The sequence below is a fragment of the Zosterops lateralis genome (assembly GCF_965231275.1).
Source record: "Zosterops lateralis genome assembly, chromosome: Z".
In the NCBI taxonomy this organism is placed as follows: domain Eukaryota; kingdom Metazoa; phylum Chordata; class Aves; order Passeriformes; family Zosteropidae; genus Zosterops; species Zosterops lateralis.
In genome coordinates this window covers 34099933-34124367 of record NC_139800.1, presented here as the reverse complement: position 1 = coordinate 34124367, position 24435 = coordinate 34099933, and the positions used below count along the sequence as shown (strand labels likewise).

General features: G+C 41.2%; 1 protein-coding gene across 2 annotated transcripts in view; it reads left to right on the top strand.

Annotated features, from left to right (window-relative positions):
• SLC24A2 (solute carrier family 24 member 2) overlaps nucleotides 1-10028 on the top strand; it is a 111821-nt gene extending 101793 nt beyond the window's left edge. For both annotated transcript variants that reach the window (XM_083884005.1, XM_083884004.1), the window contains 3 exons: nucleotides 337-426; nucleotides 845-1011; nucleotides 3019-10028. In XM_083884005.1, the coding sequence (XP_083740131.1) occupies nucleotides 337-426; nucleotides 845-1011; nucleotides 3019-3268 (507 nt within the window). In that variant the 3' untranslated portion in view covers nucleotides 3269-10028. The remainder of the gene's footprint in view (nucleotides 1-336; nucleotides 427-844; nucleotides 1012-3018) is intronic.
• Nucleotides 10029-24435: the final 14407 nt, after the last annotated feature.

Sequence of the window (24435 nt, the reverse complement as noted above, 5' to 3'; positions counted from 1 at the left end):
TTGAGCAAAACACATATTCAAACTGTGTTGTAACAAATTATTATAAAAATGACAACCCAGAACTTGACATTCATCTTACACATTCTTAGGAGATCTTATTTTATGACTGAGGCAATTGGAAGAATGAAGGCATAGATAAGTATATACCAATATCAGGACATCTGTTTCTTACCTTTCTTGGCAGGTATTTTGATCATCTGATGATGGTCAGAACAGTTACTTAGAACAGGCCATCAGAAAAAATGAGGAGCCACTCTCATATTGAGAAGTGATTATGAGTATGGCATGTCAGTCTTCAATATAGGTTTTCACTGTTTCTCCTTGTTTCTGTTTCAGACATCAAGAAAATTTTTTCCTATCACGTTTTTTGGCTCTATCAGCTGGATTGCCTTCTTTTCTTACTTGATGGTCTGGTGGGCACACCAGGTAAGGAGGTGATACTGGTACAAAATAAAAGCCCTGCATTATGTTTTGCACTGTAAAAGATCATTTCTAATTAGAGTCCCTCTATCTCATGCTGGGTGCTGCTTTGTTTTGGGAGCTGTAACCATGGATAAAGTAAATCAGTAGTCACTAAGTGGAAAGTAGTTCAGAGAGCTGTGGTTGGCCTGACCACAGGACTTGATCATTCTTGTAACATAAGAACCATCAGCAACTGCCTGTCAATACCTTATGCTTCTATTTGAAAGTCTTCTCTTTCCCCTGATATGTGAGGAAATCCATGAAAACTAGTATTTCTCTGATCTTGCGTGGTATTCTCCAAGCTAGTGAGAAACTCCAGGACAGCTGAAAACATTTCTTCACAGCAGGACACTTTTTTCTGGTTTTGTTTAAACCCTCCTAGGTTGGAGAGACCATTGGTATTACTGAAGAAATCATGGGATTGACTATTCTAGCTGCTGGCACGTCCATTCCTGACCTTATTACCAGTGTTATTGTAGCACGCAAAGGTCTGGGGGACATGGCTGTATCCAGTTCTGTTGGAAGCAACATATTTGACATCACAGTGGGGTAAGTTCTGCACCAAGAAAATTGTGTCTATTTTAAGCAAGTCTTTTGTCCTTAGCACATTGCTGTGGTATTGCCCACAAGCAGCAATCTTTAAAAAGGAGAGTGATGCAAATATGCAGTGTTACTGTGGTAAGTGCTCTGAAATTTATAGATATCTGCATGAAGAAATGTTTTAAATTTGTTGCCTAATCCTTGCTTTGATATATTACAGAGAGGCTTAGGCAAGTGAATTGCACATTAAAGTTGTGCAAGGGCATTGTTCCGAAAAGGAATTTCAAAGCTTTTCATACTTTTGTGAGGTTGCTGCTGCTACCACTCATTGTGCTTATATTAGAGCTTTCTTTATAAATGATGATCAGGAACAATTCATTGCCTCTGCAGTATTCAACATGTTTGCTGTAATAACAGAAAGTCATAGTCTTGTGTAACTCGTTTAGGCTGCTGTTTACATGTGATTAATTTCTTTTTATCTACCTGACAAGTCCCAAATTACAAACCAATTCTCTTTTAACAGAAAGGACCCTTTTTATAGCTCTGACAATGTGAAGCTACATGAGATTGTGCAGAAGTTTTCTATTGACATTTCAGTCCTTCATGGCAGCTCTAGGGTACTGATTTGTGGCATAATGTTATAATTCAAAATCTTTTTTTATCTTCTGAGACCAAGGTAGATCACGTTCAGAAATAGTGTATTCTATGCCTCAATGTTTCAAAAATGTGTAGGAAATGCACAAATAAACACTGTCTTTGTTCTCATATTCTCATCTTCAACATAGGATGGAGGTGCTGAGAATCATGTCCTTACTTTTAATTGCGCTATCTTTGGTTGTTTCTTGCTATCACACAAAAACAGAAGAACAGGTCTAGTCATAATTACAGGGCCAGACAGCCTGGTTGTAGAAGAGATCCTGGTTTTCACAGCTGAAAACATACCAGAAACTGCACAAAGTACAAAAAAGGATCCTGAAGTTAGAATGCATAGTAAATACCTTACTTAATCTGTTAGCTGATGGCAGTACTTTAGACGTAGCAGGAAACTTGGCTACTTTTCTATTAATCCAGAAGCATTAATCTTTGAAATATCTATATGCAGCAAACCTGAAAATACATGAAAACCATGTCTTCCAACTTGGAGTACAGAGGATTCATTATAAAATTATTTCTCTTTTGTGGTGCTTTCTTACTTTTTAAAAAAGGTTTAATCTTCCTTCCAATGGAAATGGTTTTGTCCTGCACCAGTTTGCTACATTTACAAAAGAAATGGCACAGCTGAGCTGTAGACTGGTGTGGTTAGTACTGCAGCTGTAATAAATTATTCTCTCCTGAGCTGCTTATTCAAAGTTTTAATGTTGTGAGCTTCTGACAACTCACTTCATGCTTTCTAAGCCTGCTAAGCTCCAATCAGTGTCTTAAATATTTATTTCAGCTTGACATCTTGCAGAGGGATATTGTCTCCTTCTGTGGCGTGAGAGATGAGAAATGCAATGACAGCAAACACAGAAATAGAAGTTAAGCTGAAGTTCAGTTGAAGTTCACAGTTTAACAGAGGTTTATACAGACAATGTGAGCAAAGATATTTAAGAGTGAAATTTTGTGAGCAGTGCCTTGCAGAGGGCTGGTTTTTCATGGCAAGGACATGTTTCTGTGCAAGCCACCCTCCTGCCACGCAGGCTCTTGGAAAGAAGGCAAATAGCTTCTTCTGCAGATGGTGTGAAATCTAGAAACAAATGAAAGGGGTTTTCCACTTCACAGACAAGATGCCAGGTGATTTGCCAGCCAAATATAATTCAGCAGTGTAACTGGTGGAAGAGTGGGGGAAAAAAATCCCATGTGTTCTCCCCAAGAACCAAAAAGCTTACAGTTTATATTTATACAATGAGTTGAAACTCTTCTGCCTCACTTTATGCAGGAAGCCTTTGATTGTGTTTTGAATTGTCATCAGAAACTTCCTAGTGCTCCTGTCGGACTTCTGCAATGTTTTAAATTAATTTTTCTGTTTCTTAACAGCCTTCCTCTTCCATGGCTCCTGTATGCTGTGATTAACAGCTTTGCTCCAGTGACAGTCAGCAGCAATGGTCTGTTCTGTGCGATTGTCCTCCTCTTCATCATGCTGCTCTTTGTCATCCTCTCCATTGCTTCCTGCAAGTGGAGGATGAATAAAATCCTGGGTTTCCTCATGTTTGGGCTTTATTTTGTGTTCCTGATTGTCAGTGTCCTTCTGGAGGACAAAGTGATCCAGTGTCCTGTCTCCATCTAGTGGAAAGTGCTGTTTCTTGAAAAAAAAAAGAAAAAAAAAAAAAAAAAAAGAAAAAAAAAGAAAAACAAAACATAAGTATTTATTAAAGAAAAGATACATATGTCAAAACAAAACAGCAGAAAAAAACCACAGTGGAAAACTTCAGTGGGAATAACTCATGGATCTGTAAATTTCCTCTTCCTCAATTTTAAAAGAGTGAAAGAAAGAAAAGGATACAAAGGGTCCAATCTCAGAGCTGAAGAATGGCTCCTGCTGGACAGTGCAGTTACACCTGAAGGGCTGAGTCCAGATGCACCGAGGGTTTCTCTGCTGCAGAACATCCCTGCTGCTCAGCACTGGACATGCTACGTATGCACGGCAACAGTGAAAGTTACTGCTTCTCTCTGCCTACGGTACATGCCCACAGACTTCTCGTTCCCTGTACTCGTATACACAGACACACAGTGTGCTCAGTACTTAAAGCTCTCCTTTTCTAAGGGGAATGCTAATATTAACTTTGTGGAGGCACCACCCCCCACACACCCTGGTACAGGATTTTTCTGATAACCTGCTGAAACTCCTGAGTGGAAAGCATACACCAAGTGATGAGTCACAAACAGGGAAGGGCTTGTGTCTCTTCATGTAAGTGAATTTATATGATGTGATTTCAGCAAAGCCAGGGAATTCATCAGTGTTTTGATCATCTGCATCACAGGTCTGTAAAGGCAACTGGCAGGATGTTAATGGTGGTTTTTTTACATCTTGCAAAACTCTTCAGGTTCCAGAAACTCTTGTCTCTGGCACTGAAGGAGCCATGATGCCTGGCCATTTTGTAACTGGTGCAGATTTTCATTGCATTCTCGTGCAAAGACCAGAATGGGGATAATCTTTCTTCTCTAATAGCAACGCAGCATGCAGTGACATCATATAGCTATGTGAACACACCATTTTTTCTAATGCAGCAATATCAACAGTACCAATGGCTTTCAGATGCTGTTATGATTATGAGTTTGCCTTTTCATGCCGGAATAAAAAGGCTAATTTGCTTATGCATAGTATTTCATACAGAAAATAGAAGTAGTTATAAAGTGACAGCCTAATTGCTAAGTGAATATATACTTTATAGGCTTTGACTATTACTAGGAGTGTAAGGACCTTCACAGCTACATATAGTTATTGCTGGAAGAGATCTCCAGCTGTTGCATAAAGCTAGGGCAGTTCACATTTGCTGTTACAAATCTGAAACTAGGTAGGAGAAACAGAATTTAAATACAGTGGAGCTGAAGGAAACTTACATGAAAATTCTTCAATATTACTGGAAGTGTGCATGTCTAAAGAAACTCAGGAAGGAGTGAAAAAGCAACATCCTTTTTCTGAGATACTGAGAGAAGGAGAAGGTCCTAACCTAGAGAAGGAAAAAAAAAAAAAAAGCCAAGAAGGGAGAAAGCAACTAACATTCATCTTTCTGTAGTTTGGCTGATTTTTTTAAAAATCAGAGGACTGGAATGAACTATAAGAAATTATTTCAGATAATCATCATTTCTTTGTTCAAGTCTTTTGTGCAATTAAGAGTTCATGAAGTTTCAGTTCATTTCTGTGACCTGTTTCAGCATTGTTTTATTATGTGTATTGTGCTCACAATGGCAATGCCATGCTCACATCTGTGTAACAGAAGGCTCAACACATTTTGTCCTGTCTGTTTTTCTCTGCTCCACATTGTTTGTTTCTCATTCATTCCCTTTGTCTTTTACTTTTATCCTGTTATATGTTATTTGTATGTAACGGTATATGATTAGAAAGTAAGGATTTGACAGAAAACAATGGTAGAGAAAACAGCACTAAATTCATATTAGGAATATTAATATTATGTGATATCATGAAGAAAAAAGTGAGATGTTAATGAAATAAAGGAAGGATACTAGGAGTTGCAATGTCTGCTACTCTTATATTGTCTTAAGTCCTAGCTACATGCAGAATCAGTATTCGATCTTAACCATACAACAAGCAACACCTCTTCCTTCTTAGTGCTTTTTAGAGTTAGCTTCTCACATTGAAAGAAAAAAAATTGTCTTTGTATTCAAGATCCTTCACTGCTGCAGGATTCTTACCTGTCTTAACGATAGTGCTGCCCCATCTCTTTAACATTTGTTCCCATGGGTGTACGTGATGGAAAGGTGGGTGTATTTACATAACTGTGGTGCCCTCTACTGAAAGAACAGCAACCTAAAGCAAATTTATAACCCAAGTTCTGACCTCAACAGAAACCTGTGTCCCAAAATACAGAGCTGACTCCACAGTACTTTCTATTCCAGAGGAGTCACCAAATGCTTTTGTTTCTGATGACAGTGCTCAAAATAGGCAATCATTTCCCAAGTATGCAGAATCAGACACAGGAGTCATCTAAAGGAAGGGCTGTGTATGTGGGCACTTACAAAATACTGCAGTGCTCATATTCACTCATCTGAATTTCAAATCGAGAAACCAGACCAGAGTCTGATCTGTGTTAGTACACTGCTCTCTTTTTTTAATTTCATGCCATCACGGTGTAACAGCTCCCACAATGGAAAAAGAAAACTACTACGTGACCTCCAGAGCTGTAATAGCACTGGTGCATTCAAGGCAGCAGCATCAGAGACTGCTGCCCCACTGAGGGCATGTAGGGAGTAGAGAGAAACTGGCATCAACAGCTTATAGGAAGACTTTATGTATACCATTAAGGACTGCTATCCTGTAATGACATTTAAGCCAGCATTTCTATACTATCTTAAAATGCGTCTCATTTCTTTCCCATGTCTCATTTTCCCTACCACATATTTATCTTGGAAGGTATTAAAAGTTACTTTTTCTCCTCCAGAATAAGACACCTTATGGCTCCCATGGCCTTGTATCTTTTGGGCAGTTCATTTTTCAAATGGCTGAATAACTGTGCCAGTTGCACCTCAGATCCAGAGGTGATAGGACAGGTTTCAGTTGTGTGGTGCTTTCTGTGAAGGCTGTCTGTGAATGATGTTTATATTTGCCAAGGCACCTTTCTACTGCTGGGGTAAACTGTTCGTGGATACTTGGATGCTGATGTGCTCTTTCATTACAGGACAACAGCTCTGCTGGCTGGTAGGGAAAAAGAAAAGTGGGATGGAGGGAGAAGCTTAGTCCCTTTTTCTGTACTGAAGGAATTAAATTTTAAACTGGAATGCTGAGAGAGCAGTCAAAAGCTGCTCTAACCCAGTGACTGGATATCAGTGAGTTGTCCCGACTCAATGCTGCCAGAAATGCTCACACTTGTTGCAACATTCCTATTTTACAATCTCAGCAAATTTCCCAGCATAAAGTGCTTCTTATTGTTCATAATTACTTCAGTGTGGGATCATGAACTCTTCTCAACATTGCACATCTAGAAGCTGAAGTTCAGTTCCTGTTTTTTTCAGCCAAAGTTCTGAATGACTTCACTAGGGATCTGGTCCACCATGCTGCCCAAATTCTACAGCGAGCTGGTTGGTGTTGAAGCCTGTTCCACCTGCCTGTATGCCTGTGCTCACTTAATTGATACTGCTGTCTGCATAATCCTTATGAAGTATAAATGAATAATTAATAGAAAAAATGGCATTATAACACAGATTCTGTTCTATCTTAGCACTTTTAGGACACCAGCTTGGCAATGTAGCAAGTAAGATAAGAATGCAACTTCAGATTAAATAACCAACCCTCTGTGCCACCATCATCTCTGAATGGAATAAATCTTGATCAAAATTTTTGGAAGGGATTTCTGCTAGCATTGGAAAGGATCATGGTTCTGATTCTAGCCAGTTTTAAAGGTTTTCTGCACTAACTTCATTGCAATTAACTATGAGAATGGGCCCCATTGCTACAAAATACCATTGGAATTCTCCATCTGTTCCCTGTTTTCCCTCTGCAGAAGCCACCCTGGTCACAACTTGGTAAAAGCTATAAAAGTGTGATTAAAAGTGTGGTGTGAAGATTCTCTCCTTAAGAACTACATGTAGACATGAAAAATCTTTCAGTACAGCTCTATGTCTTTAAAATTAACTATTTTACTGAAAGCTAGTGCTTTCTTATAGTGCAGACAGGCTCTTGTGTCTGTGTGCTTCTGCTTATGTATCCAGTTGATGTGGCTGACTGCATAAACTCCATGAAGCGTAAAGCACAGTGGGTGACATGCAATCTTATCTAGGTGTCATTTGTTTGTAATGGCAATGAACCTACCATATAATTTCCACATATAACTACTCTGAAGTAGTCTATGGTCACTGTCACTCATGGTACTGTTGTGTGTGGATATGAAGGTCCACAAAGTGGTAAGTTAAACATGTAGTTAATCCAAGTACTGTGAAAAAATAGATGCTTAGAAATATTATTAATGTTTGGGTGTTTTTTAAGGGATTATTTCTCTGGTTGTCTTTTACTTCGTTACATACTTTGCAAAAAAAAAGGGGATATTCAATGTTTTTTAATTATTATTCTTTCAGCAGTAGTTTCTTAAAATAGCATCTTGTGGTCCATATAACTTACGTTCTGAGTCAAGTATGAGTCTGTATCAGATGGTTTTCTTTATTTGTAACAAGGAAATAATCCCTTCTCTAAGAACTGGCCCAAGGAAATACAGAATTCTGCCATTAGCCTGGACAAGATAGAGACTTTTATCTTAGGTTCCTGTATTTCGTAAATGGAGTTACATAACAAACCTCATGGTTCTGGGAGCTATGTACAAAGAGATGAATAACATTCACTTGTATTCTTGGAAACAATTTTACCTCTTGTAAATAATAATGACACAACTAACTGAGAAAGAGGCATGGTTTGAGCAGGTGAATCTTTTTTCTGCTGTTCCTGGTAAATTAAATTGAAGGATTTTCACCTGGAATAATACTTGCAGAAAGTGATTTTGAGATGATCAAATTGAATAGTTTGCATTCAACAGTGTGGAGAAGAATCCTGCTCCAGTCCTCCAACAGCCATGGGTTTCATTCCTGGTTGATGTTAAAATTATCCTTCTTGGGTCTGTTGCTATCAATTACAGGAATATCAGTATTAAGATATCTGTCATTTCCACTGGAACTGGGGAGAGTCACTTCCAAACTGAAGTTCTGCAGTCCAGTGCACCCACCAGATACAACAGTCACATATGGCTCACGGCCCTGTAGTTCTGACAGGTCATCCAGTAGGTTTGCAGTGTGTTGCTAGGTGTCAGTGTGCAGCATCCCAGGACTTGTCTCCCTGGATGGGTACAGATAGTTTGAGCCTTCCCCTGCCCATGCTTCTGCCTGACCAGATACAAGCCATGTCTTTCCAGATGTCGTCACATTAGCATGGCACTGAGCCCATGCTCCAGCCAGCCAGGCACGGGTCAGCCCCAGCCTAGAAGCCATGTAATCCCTTGGAATGTGGGTAGACCAGATACTTAATTGGCCATATCATTCCTACATGAGCCATAACTGAAACAGCCGAGGACAAGACTGAGTAATTCAAGATTGGTAAATGAACTGTACATTCATGTAGATTTATTGTAAATTCACCACTCATCAAACACAAAACCAATCCCTACAATGAAATTTGTACACGTTTTTAAAGATGGTGCACTTTACTATTTTATTTTTATTTTATGTCACATAGTTGTCTTAATGCAAAAAGAAGCCATAAAAACCCAGAAGACTAGTATGGGGTTTCTAAGTAAGGGGATCATTAATTCCATGTCTCTGTTAAAGATAAATGTCAAATGCTGACAAATAAATGTACAGTAAAACAGGATCTGGTTTTGCCTTAGTGATGCTGTAAGTCAGGGGAGTTTGCTCCTCGTACTCTTGAGTTTTCCTGTGGGGCTGTACAAAATACTGCACACTACCTTTGCAGTTGGGACTCAAGCTGGCTACCCTTATTCACCCCAGGAGAAGGAATAAAATGATTGCAGAGTCAGGCCCAATGAAGCAATTAAATCATTAGCTGCTCTGATATGTTTTTCCCACTGAGATCACAGTAAAGGAAGCTCCTTATGTTTTAATAAGTTTATAAGAGTTGAGTTGCTTCTGTCAGTTTTTCCAAAAGTTTTCAGGGTCAGGTTATCCAACAGAAATCAATAATTTATTTTAATCCCTTATCAAAATTAAGTAATGCCAAAGGATTTCATTTAGTTTTGCGTTCATTTCCATTATCAAGGTTTCTGTTGCAGTTTTAATTCTGCAATCCTGACTCTGGGGAGTTGACTTACATGAATTAAAATTATTTCTGTCACTTAAGATGGCAAGATCAGGACATGGTATTGTGATGTGAAAATAGTAGTGTGTTATAACTGACAATCAGATGCTATTTTTGTAATAAAGCATTTTAGCATGTTTGTTTCACTTTGTAGTTTTCATACTTTTATCATCCTCCACTTTCATCCTATTGTAAGAAAAATCTGGAGTCCCCCATCTTAACTCATTTCAAACTTGAAAAGTAAAAATACATTGCCACATATTTCTTATTTTGCAAGTCTAGGCAACCCCCTGAATATTCCAGTTTTTCTCATGTGTTAAGTGTATGGATCATTATTCACTAGATGAAACTCTTGTATCTCTGAATCGGTATATTTTCTGTGAATATAAGTTTGTATATAGTATGAAAGTTAGCTTTATTTGTACATAGGCTCTTGGAAATAATCCCTTCTATCAAGGTCCTACTTCACTATATACAGAATGTGGTGTGTACACTTTCTCACCTTATCATATTAATACAGAGTTCTTCATATAAATCACTTAATGTAACTGAGTTGTCTAAGTGTGAATAACAATAACAATAATAAATACTAATAAAAAGACTGAAGAGTCCGTCAATTTACTCAGTATCTTTTGTCTTAATGGTCTTGGGTTTGCCGTTGCTCTGAAAATAGTACTTTAACTACCTTCTCCAGGATGAGTGATGATCTGCAGTGCTGCTTGTCATCACTGGTGTTCAGGCTGCACTGCTTGCCTCTTGCCATGTCCCACTGCTACCTTCTGTGTATACACAGAGTTAGGAAATTGCCTGTTTTTCAGTGAGCTTAAAATTTTCTTAGACAAGGATTTTTCATTTGCAGCTCAATGTGAATCCAAACCACCTGGAGCTGTGTATATCTGGAGCCCTGTGTTCCATTCAGGATCAAGTTCCCTTACATTTCTTTACTGATGCATTTGATCACAAGATGTTTTAAATGCCATTTTTTACTTTGACACCTTGTTAAATCTCCAGGCTGCACAGTCTGTTGTCCTTGCCACCTTGGCTTCTTCCTTTTTCTGGTCTGTCCTTGGGTGAATGATGCATTTAAATAAAAGAATGATCTTCAATAAATTACAGCAAAAGAAAGTCAATAATACTAAAATTTTCCCATAATCAACCAAACTTTCCATCTTCACAAGTTAAAAAACATGGACATTATTACTTAATATTTCTCTTATAGTAGCCCCAGGAAGTCATCCTCCCCCCTGAATTAAGGTGTTTTTATGAGGCATCATGCCAACACTGAACGTGTGAGCTCAGGAGAAAGGTTTTTCATTCATATTTAACCTTACTAGAGCCTTAAAATTTAGATTGCAAACAAAATAAATTTGCCAATAACCTAGGGGTTGAGAATGGTGATCGTCCTGAGACATTCATGCCTGCCAAACAACAAAAAACAACAAGGTCAAACACATCCTACAAAAACCAAAGTTGGTGTAGGCTCCAAGTCACAGAGACACATCTGGGATGTTTCAAAATTTAGGTTGGAGATAGAGAGTTTGTAAAAAGACATCTAGGCTTTATGTGAGAAGTAGACATGCATACATACACACAGACGCAGAGAGAGAGAGAGAAAGAGAGGTGTTCCTATCTTTGCTCTGTGGATGTTTTCTTGCCTAGTGCTTGCTAGCATTTGATCTCTTCCACAACTGCAGTGACTTTTTGTGCTGGTTTAGCACGGATAGCAAAAACCAGTTGGTGACTGGCTTTGAACTAGACTACCGGAGTAACCAGTTAAATATAGGGATATGCCTCAGGGTTAAAATTGGAGGAATGGTGGGAAACTTCCTTTTCCTCCCTGCCTTGGAACAAGTACCAGGGCGCGGCCCCCTGGGGCTGGCACGGCCCGGCGGCCTCTGCCGCTGCTGCCGACCGGGGCTCCTGGGCCCAGCGGCTGCCAGCGGGGAGGGGGAAGCCACATTATTATTACCATCCAGCCGACCCTAAAGCCTACCCCACCGCTGACTGGGCCGAGGGAGATGTGCCAGGGCCCCCGGGAGGAGCCGAGCCCGTGGCTGGGGTGGGGCCGTTCCCTGGCCTGGCCGCCGTGCCATCCCTGCGGCCTGACATGGCAGCGGTGCCCCCGGCAGGGACACAGCCTGCCCTCTGCAGACCTCGAGATGGTAATCCTTCCTTTGACAGGTGAGACTTGCGAAAGAGACGCCCTTCTCTGAGTGAGAACAGGCAGAGTGATTGAACCGTAAGGAGACACAGCATGAAATTAAAGACTAATTAAGTGAAGAGAGAGTAAAAAGTCCTGAGTTGGAGGAAAATTGAGGAGTTGCCTAGTTTAGGCTGAAACTCTTTTATGAGCCATGGTAATGAGCTGTAAGATACTAGAATATCCCTTTAAAATGTGGACAATATGGATTGGGGAGTTGATTATTCAGGTTGTAGATTTGAGCAAAGGTATTTTGTCAAGGACTGAGTGCTGTTATCCCATGAGAAGCTTGAACAGAGAGAGATTGGATGAAGATTGTGCCTCTAGAGAAAGAGAAAAGAGATCTCTGTTCCATGGGATGAAGAACATCCTTTGCCTTTAGAGCTGTTTAACCTTTAAACTGACACCCCAAAGAGTCCATGACCCATACGCAGCTGGCTGGAAGCTGCCAATGGGAGGGACTTCACAAAAGCAGGTTCCCAGGTGGCTGTTTTTTGTGACAATTAAAACCCACAAGAGAACTGTTCTGTGTTGTCAGTGGGGAAATTCCATGGCAGACTTAAAGGGACTTCTCTCTCCAAAAGAACTGATGAAAGACTATTTTATGGGTAGTAAACTGACTGAAAGTCACAGGTTTGTCTCTTTATGTTGTTAGTGAGAAAGTGAACAGTTGTGGGGAGGAGGAATGTTTTGAAGGTTTCATTTTGATTCTAATTTTTCTTTTAGTGTGTGTTAATAAATCTATCTTTATACCCTTTAAGTTTGAGCCTGTTTTGCTTTTCTCCTAATTGTATCTCACAGTAGAAAAAGAGTAAATTATTATGGTAGACAATTAGACCACTACACAAAAATTTGGCAAACAGGAAATTGGCGAACGTGAAATTACTATACTTCTCTAAAGTGGAGGATTTTAAATCCTTCAGTATCACAGCAGGCCTTAGTGGTATATGACTGGGTTGAGCAGGGAGAAAAGAAAAACGTATGTATCCACCAGAATCCTGCCTGGGGGAATGAAGGCAAATTGCCTTACTGTGTGTCCACAAGCAAGTAGTTCAGTGCCTTATCTGTAGTGCTGAAAAAAACCATTCACTATTACTTTTTTTCCTTTACAAGTAGTTGCATTTGGAGTGTTTATTGACAAGGAGAAAAGCAATATGCATGTTAAAATGGAGTTCAAACTTTACTTCCCTGGAAAGACTTCAGAATTTCCCTTTAAAACAAGGAGTTCCTTTCCTGTCAACACATATCTCAGAGAAAGAAATATTTGTGCCAGAAACTTGCAAAGAGTACAGAGAGCTAGACTACAGATTTTACCCCTGAAGAGATGTTTTTCCATCCCTTCACCTCTTAATTTACGCAGATTTTCACATCACAGTTTGAACAACCTATATGTTTTGTGGACAAGGGGGCGTTTTTTGGCAGGGCGATAGTAAATAGCTAGTATTTCTTCTGAGGCATCAAACCCAAAGGGAACCATTTCTTGTTAGCTAAATATGAGGATAGTCAGAGAAGTTCCCAGCATCTCTAAGTCTAAAGCACTCCAAATAGGATGTTTGAAAAAGAATTTTACAATGAATGAAACTTCAAATGAGCAAGAGGTGTCCCAAAACCTTTGGGTTTCTTTCACACACTTTTTGCCTGTCCACCAGCAATGATGAGCAAATACCAGCCCTCAGAGTGGAGTGGAAAGTAAACAACTTTCAGCAAAGCTTGTACCAGAAACTGACTGAAAACAGAAATTGCTAAGTGTTCATGATTGTTATATGCAATTTTTTCCAAAAAGAAATTTCCTGGACAGCTTTTTGCCACCACTATCACCTGTCCTGATAAAAACCTATTTAAAACATGCCAGGGTGTTGTCCTGAGAAAAGTTGGGACAAGCAGGGTGGAGCCAAATCTTCCCTGTCCTCAGGCCTTTTTTTACAGCCCTGGCTCCATCTACATCTGTTCCTCACACTGCCCAGCATCCAAAGTAATTCCTGTCACAAATGGTGCCCCAGCAAGTGGAGGCAGGTGATGATGCTGGCAGTGAGAAGGTCTCAGGCCTTTTGACATCCCATAAGGGTCACACAGAGGAAAGGACCCTCACCTACAAATAAATCCACAGCCCTGGAATGAAACAGCCATGATGTAACTCAGGTTCTTTCTTTGAGGCTTTGTTTAATGTATTCCTGGGATTTTCACCTTTTCTTGTCTTAATTAGTATCTCAATAAGTCATTTGTATTTTTGTAATCCATCACAGCCGTGAGAGAAGTGTGGGTTTTGCTTACAGAAGAAAGCAATGTAAGGGGCTAATGCCCACACGATGCTCCTTCAGGTACAGTGCCAACACTGCTGTCCTCCAGGCAAGGCCAGTTTGTCCCAGCTGGCACCACACCTGACACCACTTCTAACTGTCTGTGGTATCACTTGGCAGCTAAACATAGAGTGCAAGGTCATCTCTGCAGGTAGCACCAGGCACCATGGAAGGAGCAGAGAGCAAATGGCAGAAGCAGGGCATCTTCTGTTCTTTCACAGTGGGTTTGTGCAAAGCTGAAAGGACATGACACTGTACATCCACCCACTGCCTCACTTGCCCTGGTGAGCTCTACCATTCCTGCCCTACAGAAAGAAGTTTACTGCATGAAGGTACTTTGGCACCCATATCAACTTGTCTAGAGCTGCTAAAGCAACAAACCCCAACATGCACACCTTGTGAGTCAACACTTCTGAGAAAGGGTAAAAAAATTAAAATCTCTTAGTTGCCAGCTCTGCCACAAATTCAGGAAGAGGTGGGCAATGTGATCTCCCAGAGAAACACTATCTTGCAGAATGTCAGAGGAGGTAGGTGGACTGAAACACAAACAGGTCATGTCCTCAGTTCATGGAAAGTGGCTTATCTGGTTTGATAACTGGTGCTGGCATGGTTGCTGAAGCTTTCATTTTCTTGGAATTACCTTAATAGCAAAGTGTCTGGTAGCAGGTGTGCTCGAGGACATTTGCAGGCAATTATCTCTGCTGACAAGGAGCTATAATAAAACCCTTAATGCAGGAAGAGAGCAAGGCACAGCCAGGCAAGGACATTAAGCAGGGCAGTACATCTCACCGTGTCCTTGTTCCAAATATATACTTAGCATTACAGCAGCTGTTCTCCAGTCAAAACCCATGCTGTCTTTCATTACAACAAAAGCATCCTCTTCTGGGCTGATTTCAATTCTGAATGTTACAGAATAAGGGCAGTGATAGAGATCATAAAGAATGCAGTAGTTATTACATTTGCCAATACAGGGCAGGTGCCTAAAAGATCTGTAGGTTTCTCTAGGCTCCAGCAACAGCCCAAGGTACAATAAAGAGCAGCTGGGCTTGGATGGAACTTTGCCTTTTGTTGTGACCCATGTAGGAAATGTCTTCCTACTTAACACTCACATGGGGTGAATTTCCTCAGCCCACCACACACCTCTGAAGAGTTGCAGATTGTATTTTCCTTCTAGACTCAACAGATTTCCTTCTGTTCACTACATATTCTGGTTGCCATGCCATGTAATGGGGTATATCCCATCATTTCCTGGGGAAGGGATGGTGAAGGTCTCTGCACCTCCAGGAGGGCTCTGGGAGAAAACACATCTGCTCAACATTCCAAGCTACAAAAACCCACTGTGCAACATGCAGCCTGCCACCAGGCTGCAGGGAACAACTTGTCCAGACTGGTTGCATCTGAAGGCCCTGCTGATTTTGATCTGTGGACCACCAATGAGTCAGCAGCAGAGTGAAAATTTGATGTCTTTGAGAATTTTGTCAAGCTACACAGAGCTAGAAACTGCAAAGGAAGGAGGCTCAATGAACATCTCTCTTTCTCCTTCGAGGCTATCTGGTTTTAATCTCAGTTAATATGCAGCTAATTTGAAAGAAATAAAACCCAGAAAAGTTGAATTAATATAGGAAAGTAATTTTTCTGCTCTAAGCTGCACTTCTTTCTCAATTTCTCATTTATTGGGGGTAGAGTTAGTCTGAGAAGATAACACCTTTTGCTGGCACCAGAAAAAGCAGTCTAACCACAACTAAGGTGAAATCAAGTGAGTGTATTTAAACTGGCCTTTCTGTGGAATTGGGAGACAATATCTGGGCATGAATTTATTTGGAAATTTGGCTTTGCATGCTAATGTGGAGGTATTTTCACTGAAACTGTGGGAAAACCAGAAACTCTCCAACAAAATCTTTTCTGTGTTAGAGAATCAAGGGATTACCTTATTTTGGACAGGATGCACAATTGAAATCATTCCATGGTTCTTTACCAGACTTTTCACATACCTATACAGACAAAACCCAAAGAAATTATCATACATTGGTCTTAAATGACACAATCCTTAGTATTCAATCTCCTATTGGTTATTGTTCCCTTCGCCTCTGGTGCTACTTTGGTCCTCATTCTTTGGTTCTCTTATCAGTCTTTTCCCAGACCTAGTGTCTCTGACCTCTCCATAGGTGATGTCTGGGGTAATGCTCATTAATGTGATGTGTATCTTCTGGCTACTCCCAGTCTCTAGATCTTAAGCTCATCAGGCCTCTCTCTGTGAATGTCTTGATTCTCTAAAACTGAAAAGAAGTTTCTTGGAGACTTTCTGTCTTTCCCAGTTTTGATGACAACTTGACTGATAGCATTTCTGCTCCTGACTTTTCTTTCATCTGATAACACAAGCTCTAAGATGTATTTCAGTTTTCTGTCCACAGCAGCATGGCTGAGAACCCTTGAGGAATGATGATCTCTCCTTCCTGAGGTACCTACCTGAAGCAATACATAGTACATTTTTGTAATTGACAATGACTGTCTGAAGGAAGGTGTTTCTGCTGTGGATAGTGTTCAGTCCTTGAAGCTGAAGAACTGCTGTGAGTTCTTCTAACTGTGGAATGTTATTTGGGTCAAGGACAATAGTGGGAATCATAGGATTCATAGAAAGGAGGGGAAAATACTCCTTGAGCAGCTGCGAAGAACAATTTTTTTCCCTTTACCTTCAATGCCTTTGTTAGGAGGACAAGTGGGAAAAGTTCAGGCAGGAGACTTCAATGACAGAGCACTCTAAAGCCTCAGATCAAAGCCACAGACAGTACAGCTGTGCTGCCTGAGTGATGATCATCTTGTAGTTGCAAATAGGTCAGGGAGAGAATACAAAAGGGAAAGAGTTTTCATCATGACACGGTCCTTGTCTTGTTTCTATCAGGTCTACTCTTTGTTCCTTATAACTGGTCTGGGTTGCTCCTACTGGAATCTGCATTCCCCTAATTTTGTTGTGCAGCCTGAGTTAACCAAGCTACCTTATTTCACAGACCGAACAGTGTCTACAGAACTGCCCTTGCCCTTAGAGATAGCAAAATCTCCATGGGCTTCACAGTGGGAGATGAAGTAGATGAATGAAGACTGAGTCTAAAAGAGTGACTTTGTGTCTTACTTGCTGAACTGTTGCTTTCAGAGATTGCATGAAGAGAAGTAAAAGCAAGATAAATGCATTAGTGCCAACAAAAGATGAAAACTACACTCGGGCATAATTTGTGCAGTACTTCTTCATGAACAAAAGGGCTAGAGAGACAATACAGAAGTTCAAATTCATTGTATTGCTGTATGGGAAAAAAGACAAAATACATCCTGTGGAATGGTAATTGCTGATTCTAGACAAGTACCTCAATCATCCAAAGTGTAATGGAGAAATATCCAGAAGGTATGAAGTCTTGTTCCAGTCAAAACAACAGGGGATCAACAGAAACAGATTTCCCAGCATCTCAGTTGTCCCTCTTTCCTTTAAACGTCTGATATGATTTCCATAGAAAATATGACAGGATGCCTGCCTCTTCCAGTGATGACATATTCTTGTATCTTACTCAATGGCTAGTTTCACTGAGATTTGACAGAAAGGTGAATATCCCAAAGGCAATCCAGTTTCCATGAGCTACATGGAAGCAGCTACCTTAGTTGGGAGCAAATAGTGCCTCTATTTAAAAAGAGGTGAATGACCTTCTGCACTTTTAAGCATAGAGAATTCATGGGAGGGAGTGCCAGAGACATTGTAAATACCTTAATAACATGAAGGCTTTAAACTTGTAATGCAGAGAACTGTTCTAAGTTCAGCTTCTTCAGCTTGTGGAGATCCTCATGTTCACTTTTCCTGGCTGGCTGGCTGGCTGGCTGGCAGGCTTTTACAGTTAACTAAAACCTTTTCTGTAGCAGCAATCATGCAAATGTTGCCAAAAAAAAAAAAAAAAAAAAAAAAAGTGGTTAGCAAAACCATGAACTATTGGAGGGTATAGTTCTGAAGACACAGATTGCCTGCTACAAGCCCCTACCCAGGGTGCCCAGGCTGGGGCTGGGGCTGAGGCAGGCAGCCTGGTGGCAGTGCCAGCTATAGGCAGGCAGCAAGGGGTGGAGGACTGATTGTCATCCCAGGTAATTGTTCCCCAGCAGGGCTAGCAGTTTAGCAATGCTGCGTATACAGTAAGTTTCCTGAGTGGAAGAACTATATGCATTTTTAAACAATAAGAAAAACTCAACCTGCTTATCATGCTCCCCACTGCAACAGGGTAAGTAGATGCCAGAGCCGGCAAGACATGCCCAGAGCCTTGAGAGAATGCAGAAGTCAGCAGGAGAGCATCCGAAGAGCAGCTTTAAGGAATTCCATCCACTCCAGAAAGAAAATTACCTTCATTGGGGGCCAAATTTAAATGACTCTATGCTAATGCAGACAACATGGGGAATAAATAGGAAGAACCAGAGACTTGTACCCACCTGCAAGGCTATGGCTTTACTGGCATCACACAAACATGGTAAGATGACTCCTGTGACTGGAGTGTTGGAATGGAAGGAACAGGCTCTTTAGGAAAGATGGGCAGCAGAGGCAGGGAGGCAGTCTTGCCCTCCATGTCAATGACCATAGTCACTGTGTGGACTGCATGGAGCTCCATCAGGGCTGGATAAGGAGCTTAGAGTTTATGGGTCAGGAATAAAGGGAGGGCAGGGACAAGTGACTTTATAGTGGAAGTTTGCTACAGGCCACCTGACCAGGAAAACTGAGTCCTCTAAGAAGGAGAGGATCAGCCTCACATACACAAACCCTGGTCCAGTCAGTCTGACCTCAGTACCTGGCAAGATAATGGAACAGTTTATACTGAGTGTCATCACGCAGCACCTACAGGATGGCCAGGGTCTCAGGCCCAGCCAGCACGGGTTTAGGAGGGGTAGGTCATGTTTCACCAACCTGGTCTCCTTTTATGACCAAGTGACCTGCCTGGTGGATGCAGGAAGGGCTGTGGATGTTTCTATTTGGACTTTGGCAAGGCTTTTGACACTGTCTCCCACAGCACACTCCTGGAAAAGCTGGCAGCCTGGGGCTTGGACAGGAGCTCTCTTTGCTGGGTTAGGAACTGGCTGGATGGCCGGGCCCAGAGACTGATGGTGAATGGTGCTGCATCCAGCTGGGGACAGTCACCAGTGGTGTTCCTCAGGGGTCTGTGCTGGGGCCAGGTCTGTTCAATATTTTCATTGATGACGTCGATGAGGGTATTGAATCTTTCATTAGTAAATTTGCAGATGACACAAAGCTGGGAGCATGTGTCGACCGTTTGGAAGATAGGAGGGCTCTGCAGGGAGATCTGGAATGGTTGGGTCGATGGGCAGAGTCCAACAAAATGAAGTTTAATGAGTCCAAGTGTCGAGTCCTGCACTTTGGCCACAATAACCCCCTGCAGCGTTATAGGCTGGGGACGGTGTGGCTGGACAGTGCCCAGGCAGAAAGGGACCTGGAGGTGCTGGTGACAGCAGCTGAACATGAGCCAGCAGTGTGCCCAGGTGGCCAAGACGGCCAGTGGCATCCTGGCCTGGATCAGGAATGGTGTGTCCAGCAGGAGCAGGGAGCTCATTCTTCCCCTGTACTGGGCACTGGTGAGGCCACACCTTGAGTGCTGTGTCCAGTTCTGGGCCCCTCAGTTTAGGAAGGACGTTGAGATGCTTGAACGTGTCCAGAGAAGGGCAACAAAGCTGGTGAGGGGACTGGAAAACAAGCCATATGAAGAACGACTGAGGGAGCTGGGGTTGTTTAGCCCAGAGAAAAGGAGACTCAGAGGTGACTGTATCACTCTCTACAACTTCCTGAAGGGTAGTTGTAGACAGCTGGGGTTTGATCTCTTTCTCCAGGCAGCAACTGACAGAATGAGAGGACACAGTCTTAAGCTGCTCAAGGGAAATATAGGTTGGATATTAGGAAGAAGTTTTTCACAGAAAGAGTGATTAAATATTGGAATAGTCTGCCCAGGGTGGTGGTAGAGTCACCATCCCTGGATGTGTTTAAAAGGAAACTGGATGTGGCACTTGATACCATGACCTAGTTGAGGTGTTGGGCTGGGTTTGACTCGATGATCTTGAAGGTCTCTTCCAACCTACACATTCTGTGATTCTGTGAAAGTGCAAAGTTCCATACAAACACAGGCAGGGTGGAGAAGGACTTGGGGTTGGTTGGTGATGCCAGTATGACCTGGCAATATGTACCTTCAGCCCAGACACATCTGCATCCTGGGCAGCATCCAAAGCAGTGTGGCCAGCAGGGTGAGGGAGGGGATTCTGCTCTAAAAGAGCATACGAGAAGGCTGAAAAGAGACTTTTCACAAGGACATGTAGTGATATATGATAGAACAAGAGGAAAGACCTTCAGCTGAAGGAGTATAGGTTTAGATTTTATATCAGGCAGAAATTCTTTACTGCAAGGCTTGTGAGACACTGGAATGGGTTATCCAGAGAAGTTGTAGATGGCCCACCCCTGAAAGTGTTCAAGACCAAGTTGGTCTCTGAGCAAGCTGGTCTTGTGGAAGCTGGAGGGTTCTAAGTAGAGGAGCTTTAAGGTCATTTCCAATTCAAACCATTCTATGACTCTATGATGATTCTAACATTCAATCCATTTCTCTATGTGTATTACCACATACATCTCTGAGGTGTATCATGGCTGATTATGTGGGGGAGGATTTAAAACACCATCAAAGGCTTACATTTGTCAGGCTTACATGTTAATTTGCTTAACATAGTAGGATTTTTCATCTGAATACTAAGCAACTTCAGACATTCAACAGACTGAAAAACATCTTACATTTTAGAAAGTCTGTATTAAAAAGGCTATCAGGATTATATCAAGAAGGAAAATTAACATCTGTTTTCTCCTGTTGAGAATATCTGGAAAGAAACATACAGAAAGACAGCTGACCTTTGTATTTGAATTGCAGACCTCATACTGATGGAGGGTAACATTTTTGTAAAGTCTTCTGTCTCCAATGGTTGCCTATTGGATTAATTCCTAGCCTTCTAATCAAAGTTCAACTAAGCATCCTTTGAGGGAGAAAAGGTACAAATTTTCTTTCCCTAGCAATAAACTTCAACAGAAATGTGTGGCAATCTGCCACTTCTCCTGGTTTCATCATGGATCTCTGGAAATGTCTTCTCAGTGTAATTCTCTTGAGAATTACACTGAGAAGACATTTCCAGAGGCCTTTCCCCAGTGCTGACTGAAAGCAGGAGAATCCTTGCAACCTGTGTTCCTCCTAGTATCCAATTAGCAATGGCCTCATGAATTTGCATCATAATCCTCACCCATTAAGGTTTTATTTGCTTTTAAAGCCTTACTTCTTGAAGTAACGTGTCATGGTTTGACACTAGCCAAAAGCTAGGCACCTATGAAAAAATTATTCACTCATTCTCCTCTGCAATATTTGAGCAGAGAGGGGGAAAGAAAAACCAAAGGTCTCATGAGGATAAGAATTGGGAAAAATACTCTAAGGGCAAAATAGACTCAAATTTAAATGGTACAGAGAAAAATTATCAATAGAATTAAAAGAGGACAATGTAGAACAACTAAAACCTTTAGAACACCTTTTTTTCCCATCCTTCCCTCTTCTTTACCAACAGTGTAGAGAGAAAAAGCATGGGGTTTTTAGTCAGTTTGTTATTTCTATAAATCTTTCCTCAGTTCACTTAGGGAAGGGAGGGTTTTTTTTTCTGCTGTGTTGTGGGGTCCCATGGGCATGGGAGACAATTCTCTGTGAGCTTCTCCAGCTTGGTTTTAATTTTCATTGAGTAGCAACCCCACCTGACCTGACCTGTTGCAACATGAGTCCCCTTCATGGGTAGTCTTCCCACAACTGTTTTGTGTGGGCCATTAGTTCATGGGGTGTAGTCTTTTAAGGATGAGCTGTTCTAGTTTGGAAGCAAGGGTCCTCTTTCTTTGTCTTCTCTCTCTGTTTGAATTTCCCATGAAATTACACTTTTTCAGCATCTATCGCTCCAGTGTGAGCACCTTTTCTCACAGGCTGCAAGTGGATTTCTGTATCCCCCCATGCTTTTCATGAATTGCAGGGGAACAGTTTGCTGTATTACAGTCCTCACCACAGTTTGCAGAAGAATTCCAGTGTTTGAAGCACTGCCTTTTCCTCCTTCCCCTCACTGACCTTAGTGTTGCTATGTTGTTCTCCTCACGTTGTTTCCACTTTTTCTCTGACTTTGGGGAAAACTGTTGTGTGCAGGTTCATTTGTTCTCAGGTCCTATCAATTGAAAAGTTCTCTGCATCACAGAGAACCTATCCTGCATGCTATCAAGAGGACTTCTCTATTAGATAGCATGCATTTGGTACTCAGGTACTGTGGTGTGTACAGACTGTCTTGGCCATTTTTCTTAAAGCTTTGACCTTATAAAAGGAAGGTCCAGGACTGTACAATTTTTAGTTGCACATTTATACAGACACAAATAATGCCATATATGTTTACATTTACCTATGCTTTACATGTACAGTGTATGCTTTACATTTAGAGTTTTCTATTTTGTAAGTCATCCTTTTCCTAAAATGAAAATTTGGGGTCAGAGAAGGGAGGGGCAATGGGAACAGAGAAAAAAAAATTATATTACTGAAGAATATTTCAGAGTTTTTTTTCCAGTTATAATGTCCACTTTTTCCTGACAGTTATTGCTAGGAACAGTTTAAGGATCAATCATACATTTCATTCTGAATGAAGGAGCAAAGATCTGGTTTCTCAGAGAGAGAGCCTGACATCAAGTCTTCTGGAGCACCTAAGTTGTCATTCAGCTGAAACCTGTCAGTGATTTCAAAGCTGTTACCACAGTCAAGGCATTTTTTCTATACATTTTCTTCACACTATCGAGATGCTGTCACCCACATATTCCAGTTAAATGATATTAAAAAATGACAGCTCATACTGCAGTTCTGCCCTTTCAATTTCTGATTCCAGCTGAGATACTAAATAGGCTGAAATTCCTAGGGTTGCAGTTACTTCCTAAATGTTGTTTAGGTTCAAAAAATAACATCACTAATACCTCATACAGGGCCTTTTCCATCATGTAATAATTTTATCTGCCACAAATGCCACCAGAGGAAAAGACTTCTGTGATTTTCCCTGGTCTATCCTTCACTCTATGTTACATTTGCCAATGTTGTGCTTATGCTATAGCTTTGATTGCTACAGCATCAGGGAGATCACAGGGTGACTTCTATTACTAATGCTACATATAACCTTCCCAAAAGGAAATAACAATAACCTATTATACTCTTCTACACTGAAAATATGTAAATAAAATGTGGTTAATTAAAATAGTAAGAATTATTGCTTATCTAAATGCTCAGCTTTATTAGAAACAGTCATAGAGCCTTATAGCAAAAACTAATGCTTGCATTCAATTGCTGATCAGGATAAGACATGTATTTTTCAGTTATCTTTATTATTATTCATATTGCAGATAATTATCAGCTATAAAACAGCATGCTACAGTCTGGGGACTGACAGATCTTTATTCCTTAGTTTTCCAAGTATAAAAATATTGAATAAAAAACCATTTAGCACTTGTAAAAAGGAATAAGCTCTCACACTTTACAATAAATTCTGATATTCATAGTTAAAAGGTATATTTGAAGTCAGGCATTCATCACAGTTCAGTGGAGGACTAGCCTTTCATATAATTTAAAGCAATGTGCAGTATTATATATACATAATAAGAGAGAGAGGAAAAGAGAGGACCTACAAAGACACTGAATTGTGAGAGCACACATCAGGTTAACTAGCAAAACAGGAAACTAGCAAGGGAAGATTTGAAGAAAAAGTCCTAAGCAGTAAGGTGAAAGGACAAGGCTGCTGTGCAACATGGTCTGAGATTGCAATGCACCATGAAAGAGCTCAGCAACATTACTTGTAGTTAGCAAAACCGCACGGAAGTTCACGTGATGTACGAGGAGAATAGGGTCCTCCTCTTTTTCATGCTGCTGCCCTGTAACCTTGCTGTCTATCCCCTTCTGAGAGTCACGTGGGCGCACCGAGGTCACTTAAGCAGGTGCCCATGGGAAATAAATCGCATTCCACCGTTCATCATATTGGTGTCACGCGTGGTTTGTCCGGCCAGTTTGTAAGTTCGCCGTGGCCCCCGATTAACCAGGTCGCCAGCCTCACACCAGAGGCAACAAGTGGTGCCGAAACCCGGGAATGCCCCCCCCAACACACGGGTGCGAGTGTGCTCCGGGCGACGGGTGACACGCTGATAACGGGAGGCGACCAGGGCGCTACGACCGACCCTGGTGGAGGAGGACGCTCCTCAGTACCGCCGGCATGAAGATGCTGAGCAAGGTAATTTCAGAAATTTGTGTACAGTGGGGAATTATTATTCTGTATTCAGAATGCTGGGTGAGGTGTACTAATGTGCTAGTGAGAGACGTTATAGTCTCGGCCACCAGCAAAAATCTAAAAAGCTGGGGCAAACTGATGAAAGCGCTGCAGAA